Genomic DNA, 19,308 nt, shown 5'->3' on the forward strand with positions numbered 1-19,308 from the left:
ATCCTGCTAGCTGTAACAGCATACCATGATTATGAGATTTGGAAAATGGATGTCAAAACTGCATTCCTGAATGGAGATCTTACTGAAGATCTCTATATGCAGCAGCCACAATGCTTCATTGCTGCAGGTCAGGAAAACATGGTATGTAAACTTAATAGATCCATTTATGGACTTAAGCAAGTTTCTAGAAGTTGAAACATCCGTTTTGACTCTGCCGTCAAATCATTTGATTTCGAGCAGAATCCGGATGAACCCTGTGTTTACAGGAAGTACAGTGGAGATAAGGTTACCTTCTTGGTTCTGTATGTAGATGACATTCTACTCATTGGGAATGATGTAGGTATGTTAACTACGGTGAAAGTATGGCTATCACATCAATTCTCCATGAAAGATCTTGGAGAAGCCTCCTATATACTGGGTCTTCGACTCTATAGAGATAGATCGAAGCGGATAATAGGATTATCCCAATCTGTCTACATTGACAAAATAGTCAAAAGATACAGCATGGAAAACTCCAAGAAAGGAAATGTTCCTTTCAGGCACGGAGTCACTCTCTCCAAGAAGATGTCTCCCAAGACTTCTGAGGAGATTGATGGCATGAAAGACGTTCCCTATGCCTCTGCCGTAGGGAGCATCATGTATGCCATGTTGTGCACTCGTCCTGACATAGCTCAGGCAGTGAGTGTAGTAAGCAGATTTCAAGCCAACCCAGGGTAGGAGCATTGGACTGCTGTGAAAAACATACTTAAGTACCTTCGAAGGACAAAAGAGTTTTGTCTAGTATTCGACGGTAACTCACTACAGATCCAAGGGTATACAGATGCCGATTTCCAGTCAGACCCAGATGATAGAAAGTCTACATCTGGATATGTTTTCACGATAGGATCGTGTGCTGTTTGTTGGAAAAGCATCAAACAGGGGTCCACTACAGACTCCACGATCGAGGCCGAGTACATTGCCGCAAGTGAGGCTGCCAAAGAAGTCGTATGGATGAAGAAGTTCATTCATGAGTTGGGAGTAGTTTCGTCCGACACATCACCCATCCCATTGTTGAGTGACAACAATGGAGCCATTGCTCAAGCTAAGGAGCCACGAGCCCACTTGAAGTCGAAGCACATCGAGAGGAAGTACCATGTACTGCGGGAGATTGTTGGTAGAGAGGACGTCCTGATTCAGAAGGTAGCGTCAACGGAAAATGTAGCAGACCCATTGACAAAGCCACTATCACAGAAAGTGTTTGAGAAACACGTGGAAAGCATGGGACTCCGGCTAGTACCTGATTGGACCTAAGTGCAAGTGGGAGCTGTTAGACAATTTTGTATGCCCTTAGCTTCAATCAAAATTGATGTATTTTATGAGTTTATTGTAAATGAATAAAAGTGCATATTTGATTCATGTTCCCTTCGTATGTTTCTGTGTAATACCCATAAACTGGACACTTATTAAGACTCGTGTTAGTTTAGAATGTTCACAGCCAATGGGTCGGTCTGGGGAGACCTATCCTGACAAGGCTGACACTATGGTGCCACCAAGTCGGTTGGGGTGGCTTGTCTCAGCTACCGGGGTGAGACCCTAGGCACATACAGTGTGGGATTAATTGAATCTTTGAACTGGACCAGATTTCCAGTATTGCCCTGGACCATGGAGATTGATGGGCAAAACTGGAAAGTTACACCCGACCCCTAGACTCGATTATGATACTGCACTAGGTGTCGGATCAGGCTGTCTTTGATGTACCAATCAGTGAGATCCTTAGCGGGGTCAAAACCTGGGTATGTTGGGACAATCCGAGAATTCATCTGAGTGGGTGATCATAGTGACAGGATCAGCCCCTTTGTCGGACAAAGGTAATGATCGGGGATGCACTCTCACTGTTGGAAACCAAGACTACCGACAGCAGATTTCAACCGTTGAGATTTGTTTTGCAAAGTATATTTTATATGAGATATAAAAGTATATATATTATGGTTTCTAAAATGTTTGCAAAAGGGTTTTAATTCCCGGGATCCATATAAGTAGAGAGTGCAACACTGTTCCTTGCAGCCGAGGCAGAGGTCCTCTCTTGTCGGGCAGTGTATGATCATTAAGGGCAGAGAGGTTAAGTGTAAGACCATTGAGGATAATACCTGATGGGATAATCTTGCATCTGCCCACAGTCCCTGGGTGGTACAAGATGGCTTGGCCCAGGGACCACTTAGGGTAAGTGTTGGGCCCATAGAGCCCATTCGATGGGTTTTAGGGGGTGCACTGTCTTTAACAGTGTATTCGACCAGGCCTTGTAACAAAGGCTGGGCCGAACCCATGTGGCTGATGTGTAGATCAATGCTTGGGTCCCACGCCATACAAGAAAACCCAACTGGGCAGCAGTTAGGAAGGTTAAGTGAGCACATAAGCTTAATGGTTCTAAAGCCCATTTCAAACTGGGCTATTTATTTAATTAATTAAAGGGGTGAATTCTGAGATGGATTAGCAGATAGGATAGGGTCTTAATCCTATCCACTCAGAGAATCCAGATCTGAATGTGATTCAGATCTAGAAACCTCCTAATGGGATTAGGAGAAAGCTAATCTAATCTGCAGATAATATAAGGGTTTATCCTTATCAGTAGAAGAGAAGGCTTATGCAAATATGATTTGGATAAGCAGCTCCTAATGGGATTAGGAGTTGATCTTTTAAGTTAACAAAAGGAAGGAGGGGGCGGCAGCCTTTGATAGAGATACATCAGATCCTCTTTAGTGCTGAAATCAAGAAGAGAGAATTCCGCACCCTGCGAATACTCTCTTGCCGCCTCCCTGTTCTTGTCGCCCTGTTTGCCAGTTCGATCTCCAGTTGTGAGAGAAGTCAAAATTGGATCTTGACATCAGTTCTTTGAGAAATGATTGAAAGGAAGTTGTGCTCACGTACCATTCTACTGATTCTTGCGAATGACAGAGTTCTTGGGGAAGAACATTGCTGATTCTGTTCCATCCTGCACTATGCCATCTTCAGTGGGAGCAGTCTTTGGATCCTTCCCTGGGCGTGAATACCTTCGTTGGGAGATATTACTTCTCCGTATCAGGTATAATTCTCTCCTATTTATTTTGGTTCAGATCTGGTCCAGTTTAAAGATTCAATTAATCCCACACTGTATGTGCCTAGGGTCTCACCCCGGTAGCTGAGACAAGCCACCCCAACCGATTTGGTGGCACCACAGTGTCAGCCTTGTCAGGATAGGTCTCCCCAAACCGACCCACTAGCTGTGAACATTCTAAACTAACACAAGTCTCAATAAGTGTCCAGTTTAAGGGTATTACACAGAAACATACCAAGGGAACATGAATCAAATATGCACTTTTATTCATTTACAATAAACTGATAAAGTACATCAATTTTGATTAAAGCTAAGGGCATACAAAACTGTCTAACAATTATATACATAAATTCACATATAATATAATATATAGAATATATTTTTTGTAATTTTAAATATAATTATATAAAACTTATATATTAAAATTAATAACTATTATATTATAAATGGATTTGGATTTTAAACGGATCAGACGGGATCAAATCCGAATCCGATCCGATTGTTAATCAGATGTAGATTGTAACATCCGAATCCGAATCCAAAATAATTAAATCGGATATCGGATAGGGTCTCGGATTATCATGTATGATAGTCCTACTAGGAATTAGTCACTAACCTGTTTGGTTTCACCCTAAAACCATTTTTTTGCCAAAAATCATTGGTTTGGTCAATAAACCTCTGACCTAATCAATTGAATCATCGAACCAAAGAACATATTTTTATCATTTTTAAAACTGTACCAGTCCCAAAAAAATTTCCTGTCCCGTCCGATTTTGAAAACCTTTTGCATGTTAGGCATATAATATGTTTCAAGGGTTACCGAAACACTTTATAGTAAAACTGTACTAGTAGTTTTAAAATTTTGATGGTTTTTTAGGAGAATACACATTCATACATATGGGTGCATGCATACTTTGAACTTTGGGTTAAGTTTCATACTTACATAATCTTTTCCCTTTTGGGCTTGGATTAAACCAAACCCGACCCGTTCGTTTACATCGCTGGCTTGCAGGTAAAACGCATGTATTCTTTCATGTGGCCAGTCCGGATGAATTGGAGACAAAATCATATACACCCGGCTGAACTACTTATCACAGGTGAACACACCAGTGCCCAACCATGTGGGATCCAGCTATACTGAACACTAGCACCCACCAACACGGCAACACCCCGTGAAAGAAGTGGTTTGTACAGCAAGGGAGGCTCATTGGACACTAGGGTTTGGACTTTGGAGGGGTTGAGGTTTGTGTGGTGGGCAGTAAAGCCATATAGCCCGGAAAGTGGACAAGCTGTGTAACTTTCGGCATGGTCAATGGGACATGGAGAATGCATCCTCTGGACCATTTGACCAGACCCAAGCAGCTATTCTAGCCTACTGATGGCGTCAAGCAGAGATATTCACTAAAAGAAGGGGATGGACTATGGGGCTGTCGGCACTCGGCATCCACCTTAATTGGTTATCTGGTTAACTAATCCACTATTAACCCATGACCATGATTCCTTTGAAAACTCGGCTTTGCCGCTCGCTTTATGCAGATTTCAGTTGAATTGGATGGTGCAACCTGCGTTGCCTTCCTCTCCATTTCCACTCACCTTCCATTCCATTTCCATCGTTTGATTCTCTGTAATTGCCAAACGAAGCAGCGAGCGACCTCAGCACAATGGAATTCGAGACTCACCGACTTTTATCAAAATTCCGAATGTCTCACTTCAAATCAAACTTCATTCAAAATTCAAATCGTCTAGGGTTCTACCCTTTGATACGTCTACTCTTGCCACGTGGTAAGTTTTTATCTTTTCATCGGTAACCCTGCCTGGCCTAGACCTTCCGTCCGATGCGCTAGCGGCTAAAGCAAGCAATACCCGACCCAAGAATTTATCCAATTACTTTTAGGTTACTACAACCTCCGTACAGGTGTACCCTAAAGGAAATCAGTCCCACTGCATCCTAAGCAACCAGTACCTGCACCCCCTACACGTGTAGACACACCGATAGGTTCACACTTCACAGTCACTTTTCTTTGACTCCTGATGTCTCCGTGTAGCGTGCGCCCCCAAGCGTACTGCGTACCTTCGACCCAACCAGTGCTCCTCTAGATCGTCCATCGAGATGTACGGTGGAGATGCTACTCGGTTTTGAGTCAGGTGTACGGTATTTTACTGGACGTTCAGTCTTTCCAGCGTAGATAAATACGTGTGTGTTGCACGTGGCATCCCTGTACTCAGTTCTCAAATTCCATTTATTTATTAATGATTATACTTCTGCAAAAGCTAGATAATAACAGGCAACATAAGATAATTTGCTGCGAGTAACTTCATCTACATCCATGCATCCATGCATGTATGTATCAAGGCATCCATCATCATGATGGTATGGGGTACGATGGATAATGATGGCATGGCATCGGCATACATCATGCATCATGCATCATCCATCATCCATCATGTATGGAAGGAAACGGTAGCGGTTGATTCAGCGTTTCCGGACGGTGGGGTTTATCATTGGTTCCATCCACAGCCAGTCGGAACAGCCATACAGTTCAGAACCTTGCTCATTAAAAAAACAGGAAAGGAAGAGTGAGGCTGCTCCCTGGTTGGACGACCGTCAACGAGGCAACCGGAAAGCAGCCGCCGTCACCGACAGGAGGATGGAGGCGCGTGGGGATAAATTAGAAGGTAGCGTCCGCGGACCGCCGTGATGGCTCCGTTGCCGACAATCTTGAGGGCCATTAAGTGCGATAGCTACGGCGCGTCGAAGCACGTGGGGACGCAAGGCGGGACCCAGCGTAAGCAAACGTCAATAATAACACTGAGGGAGAGGGAAGGAAAAGGAGCAAAAAGAAGCGCGTGGGGGTGAGGGGACCACACGAGCGTCGAAACCCGTCGCTGTTCTTTCTCGTAATTAAAGCCAGCCGGCCATGCTGACACTTTGTATTAGGTGGAGCGAGGAGTTGCGTGTTCTCTGCTTCGTTTCTCTCTGCCTTCCTATGTGTTCATTTACTTTTTGCCTTTTATGTGTTCGATGAAATTCGCGTGAGATGTTGGGGACTATCGAATCCAGCTTCCGAGAAACGGAAGGAGCGACTGACACACAGACAGGGCCAAGCAACTCACCCGTTTTGGCGAACAGAATTAAAATAGACCACACACGTACGTGAACAAACTGTCCCAGTTCCCAGTCATTGCTCCTCATGCCCGAAACGAGTATTCGGTAGTTGGTCCCGTTCTACTTATATCTCGCGAATTGATAGATCGTTTATTTACTGTTCTGTTTATGGAAAGGATATGATATCGAAAAAATATCTGACCAATCAACTGAATCATAGATCTAGTAGTGAATCAAGTGTTATTTGTCTAAGTTCATGTGTGGATTGTTGATTCGTCAAAACTCTTTCCATGCCTTGCATCATAGATTTTTCCTAATTACAATTAGAACGTCATCTTATCACAAACAGTCGGCGTGGACCGTAGAAAAAAAAAATACGCTAAAGACCCACTTAACACACCATAGCAGAAAAAATGTGCGTGAGAGAGAGAGAGCTGTTCATTATCCGTAGACGGAGGAGCTGTAAGCGAACGGTTTGATGCTACCACACCAACCAACAAAAGTAGACAATATCAAAGACTTAAAACAGAGATTGCGGGAGCTCGGAAGGTGGAAATAGAACATGACAACATGCTTCGTTTCGCGTAGCTAAGAACTAAAAATATATTCACAAACTGATTCTCTACGAGTCGATCTTTCTCAGTTCCATCTCCGAAAAGTGAAACCCAGAAGAAACAAAGGGGAAAAATAAGCAAGGCAAAGAAGGAAGAGCTGGTGAAATAAGCAAACAACCAACGTAAAAAAACAGCTTCTCTTCTTCCTTTCTCATATCAAGCACAGAGGCGATGTCGTAGAGGGTGGAGGCTCGTTCAAGTCGATCGACAGGCCCCGTCTCGCAATCCCGAAAAACGACTGCGGTGCCGGAGTGAGTTCTGCCGCCGAAGTCTCGCCCGTAGCACATATATCTCTAACCGGAGGACCATCACCGGAGCTCACCTCCTTGAGAACGCGAGTCTGCAAATACTCACCGAATACAAAACCGCCAGGAGGACAGGCCCAGCGGTCTGAAGGGACGTTGAGGTCAAAAGATAGAGCAGTCGCCGGAGCCGGGAAGTTAGTCTTGGCTTTAGCTCCCCTGAGAGACCTGGCAGCGCCGTCGTAAGCAAGAGCAGCTTCCTCGGGGGTATCAAAGGTACCCAACCAGACCCTGGTTTTCTTCCATGGATCCCTTATTTCGGCAGCGTATCTTCCCCACGGTCTCTTCCTCACTCCCCTGTAGTGTCCTTCGCGAGAAGCCATGACGAAGAAGAAAAAGCTCTGCAACGTTATTAAATTGAGCGGCAAAGAGAGAGAGAGCTGCAACTACTGCAGCAGCAGCAGCAGCAGCCTAAAAAAGAGCAAAACAGAAAAAGTGGAATGGGACCCACTAAAGTCTCTGTCTCCCGTAATCATCGGCTAAGTGGCACGATGTTTTCTGAATCAGATGCCTCCCTCCCGTTAACCATCCGTCTAAATTCAGAACGGAAGTAGATCTAAATGACAAAAATAGCCCTAACACGTAACGCTCATCATGATATTGGTGATGGGTAAAATAGTAATTTAGTATTTCCGTTAGTACTTTTTTTAACGCGGACAGGAGTCCTAAAAAAAGAGCTCATAAATTAAAAAAAAAAGGTGCAAGTAGGTCGTCGTGTCGTGGGAGCTGCAAAGGCAGGTGCCAGGCACACACGCATCAGAGCCGCCGCTTGATTGGACGTGTCGCAGGGGGCTTTCATGTGACTCCATAACAGGACGGTGACGTCAGCCCTACTGTAGTACGGATACTGACGAGCGGCGCCTTCTTTTCTGGTTCTTCTCCCTTTTTCTTTCTAATAATAATTCGATATTTTATATATATTTTTTATTGATTATTGTTATTGAGCAGCGGGAATGGGGACCACTGGCAAGGACTGAGGACGGGGGTGTCGTGTCGCGTTGTGGGTGGAGGATAGTTACTTGTCTCTGATGTGTGTTTTGAACTTACTTTAGAAGTTAGAACTGGCTGCGGCTTCCCACGTGGACGGAATCCGCGTCGTGTCGAGCTGCAGGGGACAGCCGAGTTCCACTCGCTCCTCTCCGGCCGAGTTCCTCTTGGTCGGCGACTCGCCGCGCACTGGGCCCCTCTGTTGCATACGGCCTGACATTGGCACTGGCACCGGCAGGGATGTATTCAAATTCAACGCGTTTCTCCTCGTGATTCGTATAAGATTGCTTGTGGGCTGGGCTGACAAATAAAATAGCCCATGTGATGGGCTGCCCTCTCCATGGATTTGAGTCCAATTGAATTCCAGGAGAGTATGAAGCGAAGTAGGATATAAATATAATAATAATACCAACTTCCCTTCCACTCCACGTGCAATAAATAAGTGGGTTTCTTATACTTAATAGAGAGTGGTATTGGTGAATCAAAATTCATTTAAATAAATAAAACATAATATATTTAACATAAAATTTGTTAAATAAAGAATTAAAAACTATTAAATACCCATGTGGATGAATAGCTGTCTTTCATGGATCATGAAACGCATCAGCTTAGCCCCATTGGGATCCATTCCAGGATTGGATCTTGGACCCATTACCAGAAGGGGCTGAAAGCTACTGAAGAGGTCAGACTCAGACGATTAGGCGTCTGTTTGGCATATACGTTACATGCCAAATATATACGTTAGTTACATCGGAAAAAATGGTACTTCAGGAATCGCCTGTTAGTTTGAAATCGTTTCGTGCTCTAAGCCACACCTTACAAATCTCGTTGCTCCAGAAAATGGAGATACATATATGTTATATCAGAAAAAATGTTGTTTCAGGAATCACTTGTTAGTTTAAAATCGTTTTTCTATAAAAAACTGTGCTTCAAGTCATACCTTAGAAATCTAGAAGGCGTGATTTGAAGTAATGCCAAATTTAGCATTTTCTTATATTGCAGCTCGTTGCTGTTAATGAAGACATGATGTGACAGTGACATGGATTTTCTATAAAGGGTACCAGTACTAAAAACAAACATACAACATTGCTACCAAACATAAAGTATTTGTTGTTACTCCAAAAAAATACTACCTGACAGCAATACTTTCAAACATAAAAAAATACATTATTTTAGAAAACAGTGCTGCAACATGGATGCCAAACATATATTAGATAAACGAGTTACAAGAAAATGCAAAAATGACCAAGGAAAAGAAAAGACTGCTATTTTGGGGGTAATTGGATGGCGTATCAGCTCTCAAGCTGAGCTATGTGAAGGTGAAGAAGGGATGACGTGGCTAATTTGTCTCATTCATCATTCAGGAAGGTCAGATTGGAGAAGAATGAAGCTCCTCCGTCCATGTCAAATTGAATTCAATCAAGTCCTCCCCACCAGACCAGACCAGGGTGTTGGGATTTCTTCCTCTGCAACTTGAACAATCACTCAGATTCAATCAAACTCCCAAATGTCCACTTAATTGACGTAGAGTTTTTTCTTTGTTTTGCCACTCAACATTCCTCCTCACTCCTCACAACATGGTGAGAGAGGGTGACGTCGCCAACAAGTTGAGATCCTTTTGGGGCTGACAGTTAAGTTTGCCAAACAAAAAACTCAAGGATCTCTTTGATGGCCTGTTCTGATAAAAAAAATTAAAAATAAAAAACAGCCAAAAACCATTGAACGGACCGACAATTCGATTGTCCGAATCAATGGATCATTGACTGATTGAATGATTTTTTGTTAAGGATCGAGTTTGAGATAAAACGGAACCAGTTGCCTAAATGGTTCCCGGGCCAAATGGTTTATCCATCCAAGTTAACGGCAGTTCAAAAACCATGCATAAAATAAATGTTTTCACTAAAATAAGCACTTCCAAACAGAAAAATCTATAATTGAAGTATTTAACTTTTATGTTTAATGTTTGTTTGGTAAGCCAATCTTGAGTGTAATCCAACAAATGCAGTATGAACGAAAGGTCTCTAATGTTTACTCGCTTCAGTCAATGCAGCCAGTTCAAAGTTGAAACCATTACTTTCATGCGTATTCCAATAGAATTAAGCTAATAAGACTGTTTGTTGTCTGCATTTTGGAGCATAAAAGGATCAACAAAGTATGAATTTAGAGAAGTTTATTCAATCTTTTCTCATTCAACCATCACCCTTTAAGAAAATCTTGTCTGTCATTAAAAAAAAAAAAAACAATTCAATTTTCTCACTGAAGAAGATTTTGACTAAAGGCCTTCTTTTGCTACTTGTAAAGTAGTGACTAAACTTCCAAAAGACCACATATAAAATATAAATCAATAAAGGATAATATAAAAGAACAAAGTGAAGATTTGCAAGTAATACTAAATTAACTGTCAATGACCCAGTAATTGTGATGGTCATTACTCATTAAGCATCTCTTGGGATACAGGTTCTCCATGGTAAGGTCAGTGAACCCTCACATGCACCATACTTTATTCCCACTCCTCAATCCATGGTTTTTAAAATTGACCCGCAGACTAAATCGGTCAGGGGTCTGTTTACTGGGTCGAACGATTGGTCCGTTCTGACAAAAAAATTAAAAAAAAATTAAAAAAAATAAAAAATGGTCAAAATCATCTGAATGGTAACAGTTAACCACCCAGGTCAACGGTTTTCTGACTAAAATCAACGATTTTTTGAGAAATCCTGATTTTGGGGAAAAACGAAACAGGTCACCTGACTGATTCCCGGTTTTTCCGGTCCAGTCCGGTTTTGAAAACCATGCCTCAATCCCCTGAAATGTGTAATATGTAATACCGAAAAACAGTTATTTTCATACAACCATTTTCCTCTTCAAAAAGCAGAAAGAAAAGTGAAATATTTTGCACCTCACTGTTTATGGAGTTAACTTTCAGCCTAAGCAGCCTAGTAATGCTTATTCATCCATTATCATGACCTAGAAATAATTTAGTGGAATTATAAAGAAAAAATAGATTAGAGAAACAAATACACAGCCAATCTTGGAAATCCTTAGGCTCAGTTTAAAAAAAGTACAAATATAAATATATACAGTACAAATACATACAAAATAACACAAAATACAAGGTTTTGTACTCTACATTTTCATTCACAAATTGTCTTTACTGTAAAACCTGGTTTTTCTCCTTTTCCTTTTTCAATAAATGTTTATAATGGATTCAACAGTGGATGTCTCTATCAGCTGCAAGATTTTTGTAGTCAACCAGTTGGTTTTGAATTGTCTGCAAAAAAGCCCAATGAATGCATTCTTCTATGTTAATTGCGAAAGATTATTTGCGAAGTGAATGATTGAGATTATTTTCAAGCTTCCATCTGATTGATAAGTTTAATACGTGGATGGAGAGTTTGTGTGGGTTTTGATTAGTTTAATCCCATAGGATTGAGTGTTCAGGTTGTTTGTGATGGGTGAACTGTGAACAATTTAGACTATATATTCTTTTGGGTTGCTCTAAAGTCATCTCTTGGAACCTTCATATGAAGCAGAGATACAATTACAAGCACTAACAAGTAGCAATTCAACAACGGTCTTAGCCTTTTGGGTTTCTAAAAAAATTCAACGGCCACACAAATGTACCTATTTGGTTTACTAAATTTGTCAACTTTAGATTATCAGGGTCTGGGGGAATCATATTCTAAAAATTATTTATTTTATTGTTCTGGTTCTTGAACATGGTTGGAGTAGATCCTACATCAGTCTCTCAGTTCTATGTCCTTTGCAACCCCAAAAGAGATTCTTCTCGATTTGTCTATGTTATACACGGATGCAAAATAAAACTAGGGATGACAATTTCCACCCTTCCTTCATGGGCGCTCAACCCCCAATGCTTATAATTAGATTATTTTTGTAAGGCATTTAAAATTATGTATTGTGTGTTGAAAATAATAATATTTTGAATGTTATGTGAAGGATAATTAATAACTTTGTATTTTCTTTACATTTCAATCAAATATTAAAAAATTTGATATTCGTTAATGTTATTTTTATTGTTTATTACTTGTCTAATAGGAAATAACAAAAAATTAGGTGTAGTTTCAACTTTCAAAAGCCAACTTGCCAACCCAACCCACCCCACCCTCAAATGTGGGGAGGGTAGGGTTGGGGGAGGGTTTTTTGCATTTTAATGTTCCATAAGGGTTTGGATTTTGAAAACCTAACCGGTTGTGGATTTTGGGGAGGGTACGGGTTGGGAGGTTTGGAGAGGCAGGGAGGGTCTAGAATTTTGCAAAACCTCTCCGATCCCGCCTGTTGCCATCCCTAACTGGAACAGAGGTTCAACCATTGCATTCAAAAAATGGGGATTCCCTTGTTTCTGCTTCCTTTCTTTCTTCCTCTTTATGTATCTATAATGAACTACAAGAGATCTTTCAATACACTGCCAAATTTTGGAGCATTTTCAAAAGAAAGCAGACTGGTGAACTGATTTGCCAATGAAAAGAGGGAAATTTAGGAGGTGTTGACAACATAGTTTTGCTAATGTGGCAGCTGTAGTTGTTAAAGGAGAAAACGAGGGTAGGAGAGATAGAAAGAAAGAGAAAATCCCTCGCTATGATTCTTACTCACCCAGCTGAATAGAGGTTTGGGTTGGAGATTCGAAAATGAGTTGTCACAACTTGGGGAGCTTTGTTTCCCGGTCTCTTAACAAAAACTATTTTAAAAATCCTTTACATCTAAGCAAAGAGACATCAAGTTTGGATTGGTTCTCTTCTTGGAGCGGTTTAGATGATTCCGCCTCTCTAGTTAATCCGATTCGGCTGATGATTTTTGTAGAGCTGATGTTTTGGTTAGAACTCATCATCTGTTGGTGGCTCCTGATTCCCAGACCTGAGATGGTCTTTTTAAATAAGCTTGAAAATGTTGAACAAAATATGATTGCTTCATTCCATCTCTATAACGCAGATACTTCATAAAATTTAAATTTGATTATATAACATTAACTTATATCTTCACCCTTTGTGTATAGCTAGTGTCCTTATACTAATTTCTAGCGATAATCTAAAACTCATGATTTTTCTACATTTATCTTAAATTCACCATGACTTTTCAAAACATCCAGAAAGCTCCCTGTTAGTGATTTTATTGAATTTTCCATGCTACTCGTATTAGAGGTTATAAATTATAATGTGTAAACTAGGTTGTAACGTAAATATGTAATCGGAAACTTTCCCCCCTTATGTCTGTTGGTCGAGACTGAGGTGAGGACAAATAGAACTAATGGATTGTTTATAAAATTGCATACTAGTAGGGAACAATTTACATTGCATGTGATAAAAATTGAAGGCCAAGGTTTTCCAGTGTAACGTTGGCACTCCTAAGGCACCAAAACTGTCCTCGGATCAATTAAAGCTAGTTAACCCAAATCAACTAATACCGAGTATAAGAAATAAAAAATATATTTTTTAATATAAAAAAAAAAAACGAGAGAGAGAGAACATTGAACCAAGGGATATCTATCTTTTCCAGAATATATATCGGAAGATCCAAGGGTATTTCACCATTTTATGGAAATCCATTTTCTGACTTTTTTTATGAAAAAGGATTTCATTTTCCATGGCCATATGCATCAATACATGCAATCAAATACCAAAAACTAGCATTTTCTTGTAACTTCATTGTTTTCCTCCATTCTACGTTGTGCAAGTGCAACCAGAGAAGGAAGTTTGTGTAGCAGGAAAAATAATAATCTCATCCAATGTAAAAATATCAACCGAAGGCCGCTCTTAGCATGAATGGTCGTTTAGTATATGCAAGGAATCATTTGTCTGTGTGTGTAAGATACTTTGGCTGAAAACAGAAAGAGAAGGAATGAGCAATATACATGACAATCTACAGCATACAACTCCACACAAAAATGAAGGGCACGTGTACGCTTTCAGACGTGGTTGAGTGCCTTCTCAAGGCTATTAAACAAGACCTGAGAAGAATCTTGAAGCATTTTATACTGAGAAGCTCAGAAAGCAGCCCAGCTGAAGAACAAAAAGCTTTGGGACTGCAGGGGCAAGCAAATGGATGGTATGGGATTGGAGGTTTTGGTCAAACCAAAGGTATCAAATGGCAAGTGCACAGACAGCAAAGTTGAAAGGATCCAGAATCATAGCCAATCAAGAGAGCAAACTGGGTCCATTCTCAGAAACAGACCGAACGAGCTCATGATGCCTAGTCAATTGCACATCACGCACAAATTGTGTTCTTGCTTTTGCATATGGAGCATCTCTTGCTGACAGACAAAAGTAGGAAGATCGTTAGAACCGGTAAAATAAACCCTGTGTAGGTAACCAAAAAAAACCTGGTGTATCCATGCGGGCTCTTGTTGCTTGTATATATGAATGAGTCTAAATAAACAGGACCAATACACACCAGTACTGAACCCCATTATCCGAGGTCTTGGGAAGGGTGGTCTGGTTATGGACCTAACTTCTATCGCCTTTTATAGAAAGTGTCCCCTCTCAGACTCAAACCCATATTTTTGTTGTCAGCTCACGATTTTACCATTGTTCCAAGCAACGGCCCCACAAATGATCTTGTATAGCATTCTTCTCATAACAGGAGCTGTCACAGCTAAAGTGGCTGAACTGAATGACTTACTACTTTGTCTTTTAGTTGACAAAATAATTAACAAATAAAGATATTTGAGGCTATAATAATCAACCCAACTTCAGCTTCAGCCAGTACAGAGCTCATAACCTCGTTATTCACTCAGAGACAAAACAATAAGCCATTCAATTCAGATCAGCCACTTCAGCTGTTACCAAACGTCCCCCATAATTTTTTTTTTTATTGTTCCTGATAAAATAAGGCCCCAAATTGATGCATATACAAGGTCCTTACCTGCAATTCTCTGTGCCCGCAGTATATTCTGTCTTCGTTTCCACCAGCACATTGAACAGACAAGAAGAAGTATAAATGCCACAAACACCCCAAATGCAATCCCTATCTTGGAACCAGTAGAGAGGTGGGGTCCACATGTCGGTAGTCCCGGTATGCCACAAAGGCCAGCATTACCAGTAAAACTGCATTTGTCCACAGCAAATGTCATAATTTTGCAGTACAAAAGGGAAAACAAGCTCCTCAAGCCGTTTTACCCTCATTAAAAGTCCTAAAAACCATTTTTTACCAATAAGCAGATCAAAGAAACTCTATTAAGGTTATGAAAGTGGTAATTAAGATAATTCTTCACAGGTCAAAAGGCCATTACCTAATGTCAGTCCCAGCTATCTGGATCTTGGGAGGGTGGACTGGATAAAGTCCACCTTCAGTATTTTTTGCACAAAGTGGCTGCTCGTAGACGCGAGTCCACGTTCTCATGCTTGACACATGTTAACAAATATACAAGATCACCCCCAAGCTTCTGAATCATCCAAACAGATTATCCCTCCCAAAACCCTCTCTTGATGAAGCTCATAAAACCATGTTGGAGACACATGAAATGAAATTATTTTATTTAGGTATCTATGGCATTTGAGTCAGCAAGGTTATAAACTAAAATGCTGTAAAAGGAAAAAAAGAATGAGTCCGCTTCTTAAAATCCTGAAATTATTTCACTTTTATCTTTTTTAGCAAACCAGAGATTTGCCCATTTTAAACGGTAGCTTCGCTCACATGTGTGTAATAGTCATGATTAGAATCATTAGATAAGTTCTTTCCAGCCACAATTACACGCTAAATAATTCTAGTGTTTCATATTTTATGGGTAAATTACAAATTGCCACCCTGTACTTAGATGGTGTTGACACTTAACCCCCCAAACTTTGTTATGAACATGGACCCCTGAACTTATGGAATTCAACATTTGCCCCCTATTCCACCAGCAGGGTTGACAGTGAAGGTGAAATTACTAAATTTCCCAGTATAGATTTGATGGGCTGAGAAAAAAAGCTATCAAAATGATAAAAATGGACACTATCTCTTTTGGATTGGGTTACTGTGCTTCCAAACCCTTGTTGAAGAAGAAACAGAGTTCATTGCAGGCATTTGGAAGCACAGTAACCCAGCAAAAGAGATATTGTGATTTAGCATGCCCATTTTTGTCATTTTGATACTCTCAGCTCATTATATCTAAACTGGGCAATTTTACAACTTTACCTTCACTATCAACCCCGGGAAAAGTGCTGAAATCCAAAAGTACAAGGGGGTCTTAGTTGAAAAACAAAGTTCTTATTTATTTATTTATTTATTTTTTTTTTTGGGGGGGGGGGGGGGCGCTAAGTATCACTACCCCCTAAGAACAGGTCGGTAGTCTCTAATTTACCCCATTTTATAATAGTCGTGTATCTTGACCCATTAAATTGACCAATGAAATAAAAACCATAGCATACTTGAAGCTAGCCCTGTGCAGAAGCCTTCCTCCAAGTGCAGCTGGAACTCTTCCAGATAGAAAGTTGCTATTGAGATTCCTGCCACCATGAGTTAGATTAGATCCCAAATTTTGTATATTTCTATTAAATTTCCAAGCCAAGCAAATTGGATGGTTAGAATTTTGCTCTTACAATCTTCTTAACGATGTTAACATTCCAAGGCTTTCGGGTATCGTATCATTAAAGAAGTTGAAGGAGAGGTCTCTGCCATGCAACTATATGCAGTTAATCACCAAGAAATTTCGTAAGCAAAGCACGGCAATTAATAGTCAGGCTGAAAGATTACCATAAAATGAGACAATATATAATTTATTTAATTTAAGCATTAAAGAGATACTATAAACACAGATACAACACATTTCATAACTAGAAATCTTTTCCTTTCACATGCTTTTGATGCTGAGGCATGAAACCATACCATAAGCAAGTTGTGGTTCAAACATGTATGTCACAGAAAGTTTTGGAATTTTGTATTCTTTTTTTTTTCAGAACTTTCTTAATCTACTGGGTGTGATAAGGCAGAAATATTTTCACCTCTTCTATTGGGAGTTGTCTTCACCAAAGATACATCTTCCATACAGTTGACTGGTGACCTTTCTGTGATACGACTGTTATCAATAGAGGCTACCTAATTTTTCTCTGAACATCGAAACCCAAAGATTAATTTGAGGACAAGATTCTGATATTCTGCTCCCAAGTTCAATATCAATGTGGTTCACTATAAACTCATGCACTTCAGTAATATAAATCTCATTGTAATATTTTCTTGGTCAATTGGATTTGTCAGCAGTTGTAATTGTTGTACAGTTTTTGAGTAGTTAAGATGTGGGATGCAGATTCATGATAGCTCTTCTTCATTGATAGACTAATCATTCATGGGGTTTCTGCCAATGAGATTTGAAATAATCATCCCAAAGAAGTGAGCTATTTGTTCATTTGTTCCACATGAAATAGTTGAAAGGTCTGGCATTGCAGTTTCCATAGTCTCTGTGACCAACATAATTGAAATTGGTGTCAATATGTCATCATCAATTCATCATCCAAGCCCTATCCCAACTATACGAGGTTGGCTACATGAATCCAGTTTCGCCAGTCTGTTCTGTTTAATATCATAGCCATTATTAAATTATTGGCACTTAAATCATTTCTTACTACTTCTACCCATTTCCTTGTTGTCTACCCCTTGCCCTTTTAGCCCCTTCTTGTAATAAATCACTTCTTCTTACAGGTTCTGTTCATAGTCTTCTACACATAACCAAACCATCTTAGACTACTTTCTCTCACTTTATCACCTATTAGAGTTACTCCTAAGTTCTTACAGATGACTTCATTTCTGATCCAATCCTTTTCTGGTTTTCCACTCATCCATCTCAGCATACACATTTCTGCCACATGTATTTTCTGGAAATGTTTCTTGACTGCCCAACAGCCTGCTCCATACAACATAGCTAGCCTTATAATTGTGTTATAGAAATTTCCTTTTAACCTGGTGGTATTCACCTATCACATAAAGCTCCAGATGCACCCCTCCAGTTTGTCCTCTGGCTCTAATTCTATGGGCAACATCCTCTTAAATCTCTCCCTTGTTATGATTTGTTTTTTATCAGCACTCTCCTTTGTTATGAATTATCGAACCAAGGTACCAAAAAAGGTTACATTGAGCTATTTTTTGGTCTCCAATCCTAACTCTAAGTGTACCCTGATTTGCATGACATCTATTCTGTTTTAGTCTTACTTCAAAACCTCCTGTTTCTAAGGCACTTGTCCATAAGCTCAATTTTGCATTTAATCCTTCGTTAGTTTCATCAATTAAAATGATATCATCAACAAATACTCTTCTAATGCATAGTATAATTAGGTGCCTGTCCCTAGAAGTTATAAAATAGGACAGACAAGAGTACCCTTCTTTAGACAATAATGACTAAAATACCCCACACACCTATGCATTAATAAACTCTAACAAAGGTGATTTAAGAAGAGGGAAGTAAAGAGCATATTTTTATGGGATGGAGTCAAAGGGGTGTAAAATGGAAGAGAAGGAAAAACTAGATAATGCATCTAAGAAAGGGATGATTCATGAAGGTAGATACATGGATCATGATTGATAACTCACTGAATAATGATAAAATGGGTAGTGATGATGGTATTCATGATAAAGAAGAGAGGAAAAATCAGCCACTAATGGCTAGACGGAGAGAAGTATCAGGAGAAATGGAGAAAGGGAGAAGTAGCGAAGAATTTCCAGAGGTGCACAGGTGGAAATATGAATTGAGCATTGAAGCAAAAAGAATGCTGTTCAATATTGGAAGAGCCAGTGGTAGAAAAGTATTAAAAATCAGAGAGGACAGGAAGGCGATGATTCTCTTGCATGAGGAAGCTGTGTTGTGGTTAAAAGGGTTCATTGACGGACTAATCAATTCCTTCAGGACAGCAGGATGGAGGAACTCTTTGGAGGTGCTAAGGAAAAGGTACGATGTTGAGTTGAGGAGAAATGAAAAGGGATGGTTCATTACTGTTTCGGAGTTTTTTGCTGATAGAAAACAAATGCCAGAAGGGAAGCAGCTACAACGCTGGCTCTCTTTTACAGAGCAGTTGCAACAGTTTCTTGTCTCCACAAACAGGGTCACAAAGGAAAAACAAGCACCAAACCAAGAAAAGAATTCGGAGCAGGTTCAGAGTCAGGTGCTGAGCGATGTTAACATTGAGGAAAGGAACTTGCAAACCTCAAACCTCAGGAGCACAGCCTTTGTGAGTTCCAGTGTACTGAAGAAGGTGGTGATTGAGGCTGAGCCCTGTGACTGGGAACAGAGACTGGTTATATCAGTTAATA

General features: G+C 40.2%; 2 protein-coding genes across 5 annotated transcripts in view; both read right to left on the reverse strand.

Annotated features, from left to right (window-relative positions):
• Positions 1-6,726: 6,726 nt before the first annotated feature.
• On the reverse strand, positions 6,727-7,481 carry LOC148877698 (ethylene-responsive transcription factor 12-like). Its single transcript, XM_088942329.1, has one exon. It carries the CDS (start codon positions 7,413-7,415, stop codon positions 6,942-6,944), a length of 474 nt encoding a protein of 157 aa, XP_088798455.1. The 5' UTR covers positions 7,416-7,481; the 3' UTR covers positions 6,727-6,941.
• Positions 7,482-13,844: 6,363 nt separating this feature from the next.
• LOC148877699 (receptor-like protein 4) overlaps positions 13,845-19,308 on the reverse strand; it is a 44,478-nt gene continuing 39,014 nt past the window's right edge. The window contains exons 6-10 of one of the 4 annotated variants that reach the window (XR_016098573.1): positions 16,611-16,682; positions 16,440-16,517; positions 15,320-15,511; positions 14,953-15,134; positions 13,845-14,341 (exon numbers count right to left, since the gene is read on the reverse strand). Coding sequence is in view for 3 of the 4 variants with exons in the window: in XM_088942337.1 (XP_088798463.1) it covers positions 14,226-14,341; positions 14,953-15,134; positions 15,320-15,430; positions 16,440-16,517; positions 16,611-16,682 (559 nt within the window). In the remaining variant the exon portion in view is untranslated. Of the gene's footprint in view, positions 14,342-14,952; positions 15,135-15,319; positions 15,530-16,437; positions 16,518-16,610; positions 16,683-19,308 lie in introns of those variants that run through there. The other 3 variants (XM_088942337.1, XM_088942338.1, XM_088942339.1) reach the window with 3 other exon arrangements.

The sequence above is a fragment of the Nelumbo lutea genome, chromosome 1 (genome assembly GCF_056320005.1).
Source record: "Nelumbo lutea isolate HS-2025 chromosome 1, American lotus-T2T, whole genome shotgun sequence".
In the NCBI taxonomy this organism is placed as follows: Eukaryota; Viridiplantae; Streptophyta; class Magnoliopsida; order Proteales; family Nelumbonaceae; genus Nelumbo; species Nelumbo lutea.

Excerpts from the sequence above, each read along its gene's own strand:
- LOC148877698 (XM_088942329.1), bottom strand. The coding sequence starts at position 7,415 with ATGGCTTCTCGCGAAGGACACTACAGGGGAGTGAGGAAGAGACCGTGG.